The 12,392-nt window shown below is 48.2% G+C and overlaps 1 protein-coding gene across 1 annotated transcript in view; it reads right to left on the bottom strand.

Annotated features, from left to right (window-relative positions):
- The window catches only part of LOC119963844 (BCL2/adenovirus E1B 19 kDa protein-interacting protein 3-like), a 55,997-nt gene extending 44,385 nt beyond the window's left edge, over positions 1-11,612 (bottom strand). The window contains exon 1 of the mRNA XM_038793192.1: positions 11,299-11,612. Coding sequence (XP_038649120.1) covers positions 11,299-11,335 — 37 coding nt within the window. The 5' untranslated portion in view covers positions 11,336-11,612. The remainder of the gene's footprint in view (positions 1-11,298) is intronic.
- Between the last annotated feature and the right edge of the window lie 780 nt (positions 11,613-12,392).

Genomic DNA, 12,392 nt, shown 5'->3' with positions numbered 1-12,392 from the left:
AGTCTGGAACTGGTTCACTAATGTCCTTTAGGGGAAGGAAGCCTGCCACCCTCACCTGGTCTGGCCGACATGTGACTCCGCATAAATGTGGTTGACTCTTACATACCCTCTGAAATGGCCTACAAAGCCACTTAGTTGTACTCAATCTCTACGTTTCGTCTCTTCTCCTCCCATAACACCACCGACTGAAGCAGGAGAAAGGTAACATTTTTTTGACACAACGATTCGTTAGGAGTTGTAAGGACGGAGAAAGCAGATCAAATTGTCGCTTTTAACAGGGAGTTAGATAAATACTTCACGGTGACGAAATGACAGGGTTATAGGGGAAAAGGAAGGGAATGGGATTTATTATACAGCTTTTTCAAATAACCTCCATCTGCGCTGTGAGATTCTGTTCCCGACATCTGGGAAACAAAGCATGGTGATGTCGGGCGGAATTCCCGAAACCATCACACCGTATCGCTATTTTATGCTTGTGTTCCAAATGTCAGCCACCTGCTCACCAATCCAGGCAATTAAGTCGGTAACGGACTGAAATTTTAAGAGGATGAGGCTAAGGATGAAACGAGGAGCATGGATATGGCAGTGCATGTATATTCCTGCGGTGGTGGCACAGTGGTTAGCACTGTTGCTTCACAGCACCAGGGACCCAGGTTTGCTCCCCTGCTCGGTCACTGTCTGTGTGGAGTCTGCACGTTCTCCCCGTGTCTGTGTGGGATTCCTCCGGGTGCTCCGGTTTCCTTCCACAAATCCCAAAAGGCGTGCTTGTTAGGTGAATTGGACATTCAGAATTCTCCCTCTGTGTACCTGAGGCGATTTTCACAGTAACTTCACTGCAGTGTTAATGTAAGCCTATTTGGGACAATAATATTTTCTCTGTGGCCCATGAGAAGATCGTGGTGCGCTTGATGAGTAATGCAACGGCCCAGGGTAATACTGGGTTCAAATCCCACCATGGCAGCTGGTGGAATTTAAATTTGATTAATAAAATATGGAATTGAAAGGCTAGTCTCAGTAATGGTGGCCATGAATCTACCATTGATTGTCATAAATACCCACCTCGTTCACTAATGCGCTTTAGGAAATCTGCCATCCTGACATGATCTTTTTTTGTTTAATAGTCTTTATTGTCACAAGTACGCTTACATTATCACTGCAATGAATTACTTTGAAAAGCCCCGAGTCGCCGCATTCCGGCGCATGTTCAGCTACGAGGGAGAATTTAGAATGTTCAAATTACCTAACAGCCCATCTTTCTGGACCTGTGGGAGGAAACACAGGGAGAACGTGCAGACTTCCCACAGATAGTGACCCAAGCCGGGGAATCGAACCTGGGACCCTGGCGCTGTGAAGCCATAGTGCTAACCACTATGCTACTGTGCTGCCCTGATCTGGCCTGCATGGGACTAGAGTTCCACAGCAATGTGGTTGACTCTTAAATGCCCTCTGAAATGGCCTAGAAAACCAGTCAGTTCAAGGCCAATTAGGGATGGGCAACAAATGACATACATATTGTGGTGGTATAACTAGGAGGTTTACGGTACCTATCTGCTATTGGTGCAGAGCAATTGCCCATTGGCTCAGGTCGGTCATGTGCCTCTGCTGATTGGTTGAGGCTAGTCATGTGACTGCTCACCCATTGGCCGAGAGGCAAGTAGTCCCGCCTACGAGGCGGGGTACAAGAACCCGTAGGACCAGGGGCAGCACGGTAGCATGGTGGTTAGCATAAATGCTTCACAGCTCCAGGGTCCCAGGTTCAGTTCCTGGCTGGGTCACTGTCGGTGCGGAGTCTGCACGTCCTCCCCGTGTGTGCGTGGGTTTCCTCTGGGTGCTCCGGTTTCCTCCCACAGTCCAAAGATGTGCGGGTTAGGTGGATTGGCCATGCTAAATTGCCCGTAGTGTCTTAAAAAAAAAAGTAAGGTTAAGGGGGTGTTGTTGGGTTACGGGTATAGGGTGGATACATGGGTTTAAGTAGGGTGATCATTGCTCGGCACAACATCGAGGGCCGAAGGGCCTGTTCTGTGCTGTACAGTTCTATTCTATAAACCCGGCAGTCGGCCTTTCTCTGTAAGTCGACTGCCGGGCACACAACTAGTTGATTAAAGCCTGATATATGGAACTTCTTTACGACTTGAGTCCAATTGATGGTACATCACATATCACACGGAAGAATAAAAATTATTGCTCATAACTTATGTAGGTAAGGAGGCTTCTATCCATAAAGAGGCATTTACGACTGGTCACAGCGCAAACCCCTTTCCACAACCTTCACTGCACCCTTCCAAACTCCCCATCCACAGCTGACTTCATTCAGGAGCCTGCCCTGGGCCCGCATTCCCCCAGCACTGCTGGCCCTTGCAAAGATCGTGTTCCACACCAGGCTGGTTAATTTGACAGCCGGCAGGCGATTGCTTTCGGCTGCCAGTGGCGAGCAGGGAGCAAGAGTTTACATCCATTTTCGGGCCCACCCGGTTGCACGCGCACACCGAGGGAACAACTCGGGCCTGTGATTCGCCATTGCTGGAAACTTGCAGTGCCTCAATGTCCTGGCCTATAGAACAATAGCCACTGCCCTCAAGGTAACTCACTGAGCATGAAGCCACTTGAGGCCTTTCTGCCAGATGTGATTGAACACAATACAAGTCTGTTTATTGTATTTATTTTCAGTGAATGCCGTAGGTGTCAATGGAGGAGAAACCAACTGGTATTTGTGACATTGTGTGATTCCAGAGGCAGCCAGAATTCTCACATCGCTGTTGTTAAGGTTATTTATACTGTTGGGCGAATAGCCAATTGCACCAATGATGTCATTCACACAGACACACAAACACACACTATTTCAAAAAACACATTTCAAAAATAGCCATAAAACTACTGACACATCGCCAAAGAACTGATAAATTCACACAGACATCGCAGAAAAAATGCCCCAAGATGCTTCACAGGAGCTTGGTCAAAGGGAACACTGATGCCACAAAAGGAGGCCATTTGGCCCATCAGGTCAGCTCCAGCTAAAAAAAAACATATAATAATAATAATCTTTATTGTGACAAGCAGGCTTGCATTAACACTGCTATGAAGTTACTGTGAAAAGCCCCTAACACACCGGCACCTGTTTGGGTACACAGAGGGAGAATTCAGAATGTCCAATTCACCGAACAAGGATGTCTTTCGGGACTTGTGGGAGGAAACCGGAGTGCCCGGAGGAAACCCACGCAGACACGGGGAGAACGGATCTACCCGGCCCAATCCAATTCCCGTCAAATATGGAAAGTCAAGCATATATCAAAGCAGCTTTTCAGAAAATAAAAATGAGAATTTCTGCCTCCACTGCTCTTCAGCTCCAGAACACCAATATCCTCTGGGTGATAAAGTTATCTATTCAACAGTGAGAGAGGTGGGGATGTGGAAAAGTGTCGCCGGCGAGCCTGAGGGGCAGTATATTGGCCTGGCATCAATCAGGACATCGCCAACATTGTCCCCAATTGCCCAACATGCCAACGGTTCCAGCCGGCTCAGCCGAAAGAGACTTTCCAGCCACATGAACTGGTGTCGTCCACATGGACCAAGGTTGGCATTGATCTCTTTCACGCAATAGGCCGGGACTACATCCTCCTCGTGGACTATTTTTCAAACTACCCCGAGGTGGTCAGACTGAATGACCTCACATCAGCAGCAGTCATCAGGGCGTGCAAAGAGACCTTTGCCCGTCATGGCATTCCACTTACGGTCATGACTGATAATGGCCCGTGCTTCTTCAGTCAGGAGTGGACGGATTTTGCCCGGCTGTACAATTTCACGCACGTCACTTCAAGCCCCCACTACCCCCAGTCAAATGGGAAAGCTGAAAAGGGGGTGCACATTGTCAAATGACTGTTGTGTAGAGCGGCTGATTCGGGTTCAGATTTTAACCTGGCACTGCTAGCCTACAGGGCGACTCCTTTGTCCACTGGCCTGTCCCCAGCACAGCTGCTTATGAACCGCACACTACGGATGACGGTGCTGGCTATCCACATCCCGGACCTTGACAATTTTCCGGTCCTGCAAAGAATGCAACTATCTCAGGCCCAATGCAAGTCGGTGTATGACGCCCAAGCCACAGATCTCCCTGCTCTCGTCCCTGCTGACCGAGTTCGAGTTCAGCTACCTGACGGTGGCTGGTCTGCCACAGCTGTGGTGGTCAAGCAAGTGGCCCACGACCGAGGGACGGTGAGGCCGAGGACCGAACTGCGCAGGTGCGGCTTCGAGGTCGGTGGCTTCAACATACAGCTGAAACTTCTGCTTAAAAATCTTCCAGTTGGCACCGAGGTTGCCGGCGATTCGGAGCGGCGGGGGAGGGCGGACGCTGTCCATGTTACCGGATGGCTGATCGCTGGTCAAAGGCAGATTACCTCAAGGTAGGTCTGTCAAACTCTTAACATGACTCACTGCTACCATGATGTGTTGGGTAAGCTGGGTCTGCGAGGACTGCGTTTACTGCAGCAGTGAGAGAGACAGGCTTCCAACACTTGAAGAAATGCAACTCTATTTTATTGAACTCTTAACTATTAAAACATACTTTAACTGTGGGTTGACACTATGCTGAGTTGACTGGAGACCTGAGGCTAACCTGACCAGACTATCTTACTACCACATGTTGGATGTTCCAGTTGTTGCTCACAGGCTCTGACTGTCTCAGAGGCTGCATCCCAAGAGAGCAGGAAAACTAGTGCCCTCTGGCTTTATAGTGGCCGTGTCCTGTCTGGTGATTGGCTGCAGTGTTCGGTGTGTTCATTGGTCATCCTGTGTGTCAATCAATGTCTGTCTGTGCACCATCATATACTTGTGTGTATATTATGACACTCTAGAGGTCTCATTTTTAGACTTTCATGTTATTGGATTACTCAGTTAGCTCTCTGCTTTGCTTTCCTCGTACCAAACCTACTCTTCAACCAGGTTGAATCAAAAGGCCTGACTCACAGTCTGAAAAGTTGTTGCAATCACCATGTCTCCTGCCAATGAAAGATGGCGGTCTGCACGTGCGCAGAAATCTACCCAAATTAGTCTGCTGCACCCATATTTCCAGTATCAGTCTGCCCATGTGCGGACCTCTGAGCAATTAGGGGCAATTAGGGGCTGCACAGCACAGTGAGGCCAGAAGGATTGTGCATTCGTGAATTTCAAGATGCGGCGGTTCCTGATGAATGTACTAGTAGGGAGCGCATAGGGACTGTTGGGCAGAATATATGGGGTTCCCATCCACAGCCCAATCCCTTCCCTCATCTCCGTGGGCAGGCCCTCTCGGGTAATCCCTTCAATGATTCTGCAATGGGACCATTGTGATCAAGCGCATGCCCACGAGTGTTTTCCCCCAGACTGAATGGGTGGCAGACAGATTCAACAGTGAAATTCCCGAGCATTCCTTGTTCCACAGGCAACTCTGCAATTATTCTGTGCAAAGCTGCACTTTTCAAGGGAACTGGTTGTATGAATTGTGGTTACAAGCCGCTGTGAATCATTCCAGCATGCTGGGATCCATGACGGAGAGAGTGCAGCATCCTGCCTTCAATCTGTGCCTTTCCTTTATGTGTGTTATAATTTAAACAAGCCATGATGGACGGGTACAAATTAGTCCAGTTTCACATTTCTTTCTGAATGTTTATTAAAACAACACACAGCCACACAGATGATTTCAGCGGGGCCTTCTTGGTCGTTGTGCTTCAACGAAAGCCTCCGTTTCCTCCACCGTCTCGAGTGATCTTTGGAGCTGTGCGTTGGGTACACAACGGCCAAACACTCTTATACAGCGCCAACTTCACCCTGTTAAAGACCGCACGCCTCTTTGCCAACTCTGCCGCAACATCCGGTGCCAACTCAATGGGCCGAATGGCCCCCTTCTGCACTGTAAATTCTATTAGTCTATCTTGCTATATTCAAATACTGCTGCCTTCCCACTGTTTGATTTTCTTTGGCTCATTTCAAGACCCTCTCTGCTCATCCGATATCTGTGAACGCACACCATCACCGCTTGTGGTGACCCATTCACCCGTGGCCTCACCCGGAGTGATCAGTGCGCCCTGTCCAGATCGGTGGTGGGTGGGGGGGGAAAAGAGATTCTGATCCTCTTCCCCCATCAACTTTGTCAACATCGCAGCAAAGTACTCAGTCGGCCTCGGGTCCTCCACCCCCTCCGGCAACCCCACGATCCTGAGGTTCTGCCTCCTCGACTTTAGCCCTCGGGTCCTTGCCCCTGTCCTGCAGCACCAACAGCTCCAGCTTCCAGTAAGGCTATATGTGTCACGACAAGATCTCCTCCACCCCCTTCAGCACCTCACCGTGCTCCCACATGGTCTTCGAGGTATTTCCCAGTGCCTCCTTAATTGGGCCCAACGCATCCTCCACAGTCCACCGGAGGGGCTCCATCGTCTTCCTCCCTTGCCTCTCAAAATGCCTGCCAAATTGTCTCTCCAACTCGGCTGCCATTACCTCAGTCAGCTTATTGACGGTAACAGGTGCTGCCCCACCCAACGGGCTTGCCTTCGCCATCTTTGTTCCCAATGGGCTCCACACCTTCCCCAGCTCCTCCGAAGCTCTACCGCTCGTAACCTTCTTTTCAGTGTTCTTTTTTGCAGTCTTTGATATCTTCTTCTAAAGAACTATTAAATGGGTCAGGTCTGTCCACGAATTACCCCCGAGAACTGCGTTAAAAGGACTAAAACCCGAGGACTCTGGCAGGAGCTACCTTGCGTGCAACCTCCTTCTATGTGCCGCCACCAGAAGTCTCCGCCATCTTGGTCTTGGCCGCTGCCTACTTGGACGCTCTGAATAGTGTTACAGAGCAACCCGCTCGGAACATATGTTGGTAGGAAGCGTAGCCTGTTCTAATCCCACCACGGCAGATGGTGACATTTTAATTCAGTATAAATCTGGATGATGACCACAAAACCATTGCCGATTGTCGTAAAAAACCATGAGGTTCACTAATGTCCTTTGGGAAGGAAATCTGCCGTCCTTACCTGGTCTGGCCTACATGTGACTCCAGATCCACAGCAATGTAGTCGGCTCTTAAATGCCTTTGAAATGGCCGAGTGAGCTAGTCAATTGAAGGGCAATTAGGGATAGGCAATAATTCTAGCCCAGTCATCATTGTGGCCTTCAACCTTAATGACCTTGCCTCACAGACACTTCCCCCAACACCTGGAGGTAACTATAAGCCATCTTAACACGAACCCAACCTGAAAATGGTTGAGATCCCAAATGAACGAGTGGCTCTCAGCATGCATGTGTACCTAGCACCGAATTTATTCACAAAATGACAGAGGATTTACACAAAGGATGCTCCTCCCACCTCATCAAAAAGCCTTCTATTGCTTTCTCCCTCATCTAGCCCCTCCTCCCTCAGCTACTCCCTCATGGGTGGTACGGTGGCACAGTGGTTATCAGTGCTGCCTAACAGTGCCAGGGACCCGGTTTGAATTTCGGCCTCGGGTGACTGTGTGGAGTTTGGACATTCTCCCCATCTCTGCATGGGTTTCGTCCGGGTGCTCCGGTTTCCTCCCACATTTTCACTTCAGGCTAGGCCATCTTAAATTGCCCCTCAAGTGTCCAAAGGTTAGGTGGTGTAGCAGGGATTATGTGGAGGAGTGGGCCTGAGTGGAGTGCTCTTTCAGAGGGTCAGTGCAGACTCGATGGGCCTAATGGCCTCCTTCTGCACTGTAGGCATTCTATGATTCTACTTCCCCTTAAATGCATCGATCCGATTTACCTCAACTACGTGAGGTTCATATTCTAACCACTGTCGAGATAAAGAAGCTCCTCCTGGAAACCCTTCCCGATTTATTAGTCACTCTCTTATATTTATGACCCCGAATTTTGGTCTCCCCACAAAATAAAAACATTTTCTCTAGTCCCTATCACACGCTTGTACAATCATAAAGGTCTCTGTCAGTTATAACCCTAACCTTCCCCCTGCCCCACCCTCCTCCTATCTCCAACAAAGCTCAATTGAACACTGAGCTGCTGTTCTCTTAGATAACAGCCTGTTGAACCTGCAGGAATAGGTCAACAGCAAACAACAGACTATGAGCGGGGTGAGTTATGTAGACAGTGATAAAAAGTGATAGCCGCAAAGTCATAACACTGCAGGGTTGGAGCAACCTCAGTAAGAGCAATCACTGAGGAAATATATGAGGGGAGCTTAAACTTTACAATCTGCAGACAAGGCGGTAAAAAGGAGGATCTCACCACAGGTAAATACAATTAAATCTACCCGCTGAGGCAACCTCATGTTATCACTCCAAAGGGGAAATTAGTGCAAGAGTATTTATAGAAGATGTTGACTGGAAAAGTTCAGTAGAAACTATGACGTTATCTTACAGCACAGAAGGAGGTAATTCGGCCCATTGCACCTGCACTAGCTCTTTTAAACAGGGCTATTCAATTAGTTACAAGAGAAGGTCCACTCGACAAGATATATGGGATGGGGCTTATTGCGGGAAGGATAAGCAGCTTGGGTCTTATATCCATCGGCATTTCGGAGAAAGGTGATTTTATTGAAACGTACAAGATCCTGAGGTGATTTGATAGGATAGATGCCAGGAGGCTGCTTCCCCTTGTGGGTAAGACTAGAAACAGGGGGCACAGCTTAAAAATAAAAGAGGTCTCCATTTACGACAGAGATGAGAGGAAAGTGTTTTCTCTCAGCGGGTTGTGAGTCTCTGGAACTCTTTTCCCCCAGAGAGTGGCAAAGGTTGGGTCACAGAATATTTTTAAGGCTGAACTAGATAGATTCTGAACTAACAAGGGAGTCAACGCTTATTGTGGGTGGGTGGAATTGAAGTCACAATCAGATCAGCTATGATCTTAATTAATGGCCGAGAAGACTTGAGTGGTCTACTCCTGCATCAAAATCATATGTATGGCCTGCTCCGTCTGCTCTTTACCCACAGCCCTGCAAACTTTCCTTCCACAAGTATAGATGCAATTCTGCCTATGGACAGTGACATCTGTATTAAGACAGCACCTCAACATGCATTCCTTGTCACACTTCCTCATCACACTCAAACCGCAACAATCCTTTGCAATTTACAGAGAGAGAGAGAGGGAGACACCGTAATTGGCACTGGGAGCAAAGCATTTGTGATTACAGGCTGACTTTATTAAACACAAGGCTCTGACCTGCAACTTAAAGAACAATTAAACTCTCATATCACCCACGGTTTACTTAACAGCTATTGGACTCATTTTAAAGGGAACAGAACGTCATCTCGCCTTGCATGATACAAAGGTGTCAATAATCTTCAGACCTTTCGCGAGCAGTTCGATAGGATATCTGCTAATATGTACAGAACATCGTGCAATACTGTACAGCCATAATATTTCAGCTGCCAAGGTTTTGCCACTAATATAATCTTCATATCACCACATCACAAATAAATTATAAGAAATGGGAGCTCAAAGAGACCATTCAGCCCATTGGGCCTGTTCTGCCATTGTATTTTGATCTGACTGTGGCATCTTCCTGCCTCCCTACACCCATTGCCAATGCCCCAAACCTTCAACTCCCTTGTCAATTAAAACCCTTCAAACTCTTGACTTGAATATATTCGGCCCATGGTGAATGAGCAACTCACCTAGCGCTGAATGCTTCCACTGAACCGGACTCCACCACACACTCACTCCCTATCAAGCCCCTCAGAATCTCAAATAGGGGCTGTTTAGCACAGGGCTAAATCGCTGGCTTTGAAAGCAGACCAAGCAGGCCAGCAGCACCGTTCGATTCCCGTAACAGCCTCCCGAACAGGCACCGGAATGTGGCGACTAGGGGCTTTTCACAGTAACTTAATTGAAGCCTACTCATTACAATAAGCGATTTTCACTTTTTCATCTTAAGTGTGTTAGTAAGATCACTCTCACTTCTCGAAACTTTTATGACTGTGGCTCCAACCTGTTTAACCTGAACTCATAGGGCATCTACTCTGGGAATAGGCACGTATATATTTTATTATTGGATGTGCAGGGCTGGCAATATCCCTCAGTCAAAACCAGGCTAAGAAGTCACCGTATGCTTGCTTGTTGAACATTGCTATTGCCAAATTACAACATTTCCTACACTGTCTGAACTTCCAAAGTATTATATTTCTCCAAGATAGGGTGGCACGGTGGTTAGCATTACTGCCTCACAGTGCCAGGGACCCGGGTTCAATTCCGACCTTAAGTGGCTGTCTGTGTGGAGTTTGCATTCTCTCCCTGTGTCTGCGTGGGTTTCCTCCCGGTGCTCCGGTTTCCTCCCACAGTCCAAAGATGTGCAGGTTAGGTGGGGTGGCCATGCTAAATTGCCTCTCAGTGACCATTGGTTAGGGTGGATTGCGGGGATAAGGCAGGGAGGTGAGATTGCAGGAACAGGGCGCAGGGGGTGGGCCTGGGTAGGGTGCTCTTTCGGAGGGTCGGTGCAGACGTGATGGCCTGAACGGCCTCCTTCTACACTGTTGGGATTCTGTGATTCGATGAGATTGTGAAAGGCTGCAAGAATGTTAGCTCTTCGGGGCGACACAGTGGTTAGAACTGCTGCCTCACGTCACCAAGGACCCGAGTTCGATCCCGGCCCGGGGTCACCGTCCGTGTGGAGTTCGCACATACTCTCCGTGTCTGCCTGGGTGGGCCTCACCCCCCACAACCCCCAAAAATGTGCAGGGTAAGGTGGATTGGCCACGCTAAATTGCCCCCTAATTGGAATTTAAAAAAAATAAAGAATGTCAGTTGTTTTCCTCAAAGCAACACTGTTGCTTTAAGTTACCCAGGCCCCTCCCCCCGCCTGGTCTGTGTCAGCCTTCTGCCCATTCATAAAGACAGCAATTGGCAAACTTGAATAAAACAGCAAGTGAAGCAAAACAGCGACCCAGTGAGCTCACTGTCACATTCAGTTTATCATGGGGAAAAATACATGAATAAATCCAAGTGCATCTGAACCAACTGATTATATATATATATATACACACACACACACACATATATATACACACACATATATAAACACGTGTATCACCAAAAAAATCAAACATATTTGTCAATAACAACCTCCATCCCAGCTGTTTATTTTGATACCTTGAATCATAGAATTTACAGTGCAGATATTAACTGCAAAAATATTTTAAATGAGGCACAAATAAATACTGCTTCTTGACACCGCCCCCCCCCCCCCCCCCCCAGCAATAAATAAAAGTCTGCTCGTGAAAATTATTAGAAGCAGTTATCAGAAAAAACACTGACAATATTAAACACAACAGCACATCACTGTGGATAATTCTCTTGCATACTCACCATGCAAACTTTCTTCTGCTGAATTGGGAACTGACATTTTAAGGTCTTTGTCAAAAAATGTATTCTGCCTCCTATTCTCTGATGCAGCGTCTACTCCTTGGAATGGATCAATCAGAAATGGAAACTGGTGCTGTTATCTAAAAATAAAAGTCCTCCCTTTTTTTCCCTTGCTTCAGTCTCTCCTTTCTCTCAGCTGCTGCTTGCAGCTCTCTCTCTCTCTCTGCCTTTCCGTCTACGCTTTGCTGAAGCATTTACAGTGGGGGGAGAAAACAGAACGTGCAAAGATGCACGTCAATCCCTGCACTGCCCAGCTCCACTGATCATGTGAGCCTTGGGAATCACCGACTTGTAAACAAAAGGCTCAGGGAACGTCTCTCAAAAGCTCAGCGTCTCCAAACAAAAGAGCCTCCAGTCTGCACAACAGCTTCAACATGGAAATCACCTCAGTCACCACTGGTCCAAGGAAGGGTGCAGGGAAATGAGAGATTTTTTTGCTTCTTCTTTTCTTTTCACTGCCAGCCTCAGCCCAAACCATGAAAGGAATTTAGAAAATTTGAGAAGTGACCCTCAGCTGAAAAATTCTTAAGGGGCTCAACAGGGTGGATGGTGCTGAGCAAATATGTTTCGCCCCGCGCTGCTGGGAATCTGGGCAGGATTGCACGGCTTTGGAGGGGGTCAGTTGAGCACCGTATCGTGGCAGTCACCCATCGTAGATTGAGCGGATTAGTGAGAGGGCACCCCTTGCCCAATTAAGGATGGCGGGTGAGCTCTCGAAGCGAGAAGCAGGGTGCAAGCCTGCTGCAGGCCAGGGAGCAGGGAGACCACCTGTCAGCACTTCACACAATCACAGAATTGTTATGGTGCAGAAGTAGGCCATTGGGCCTGTCATGTCTGCTCTGGCCCACCAAACGGGCTTCATGACAAAGGGCTCGATTCTACCAAAAGGGAACACAGTCCCCCAGCGAGCGCATTCAAACGCGTGTTTCCCGGCGCATGCAGTGCCGAGAAACACATGGCGATTCAACACGACTCGAATAATAGCGGCCAGATCTCCGAGGCCCCCAAAATGATCCCCAACCTCCCCTCCCAGCCCG

Source organism: Scyliorhinus canicula, chromosome 3, assembly GCF_902713615.1.
Source record: "Scyliorhinus canicula chromosome 3, sScyCan1.1, whole genome shotgun sequence".
In the NCBI taxonomy this organism is placed as follows: domain Eukaryota; kingdom Metazoa; phylum Chordata; class Chondrichthyes; order Carcharhiniformes; family Scyliorhinidae; genus Scyliorhinus; species Scyliorhinus canicula.
This window is presented reverse-complemented; position numbering and strand designations above follow the sequence as displayed.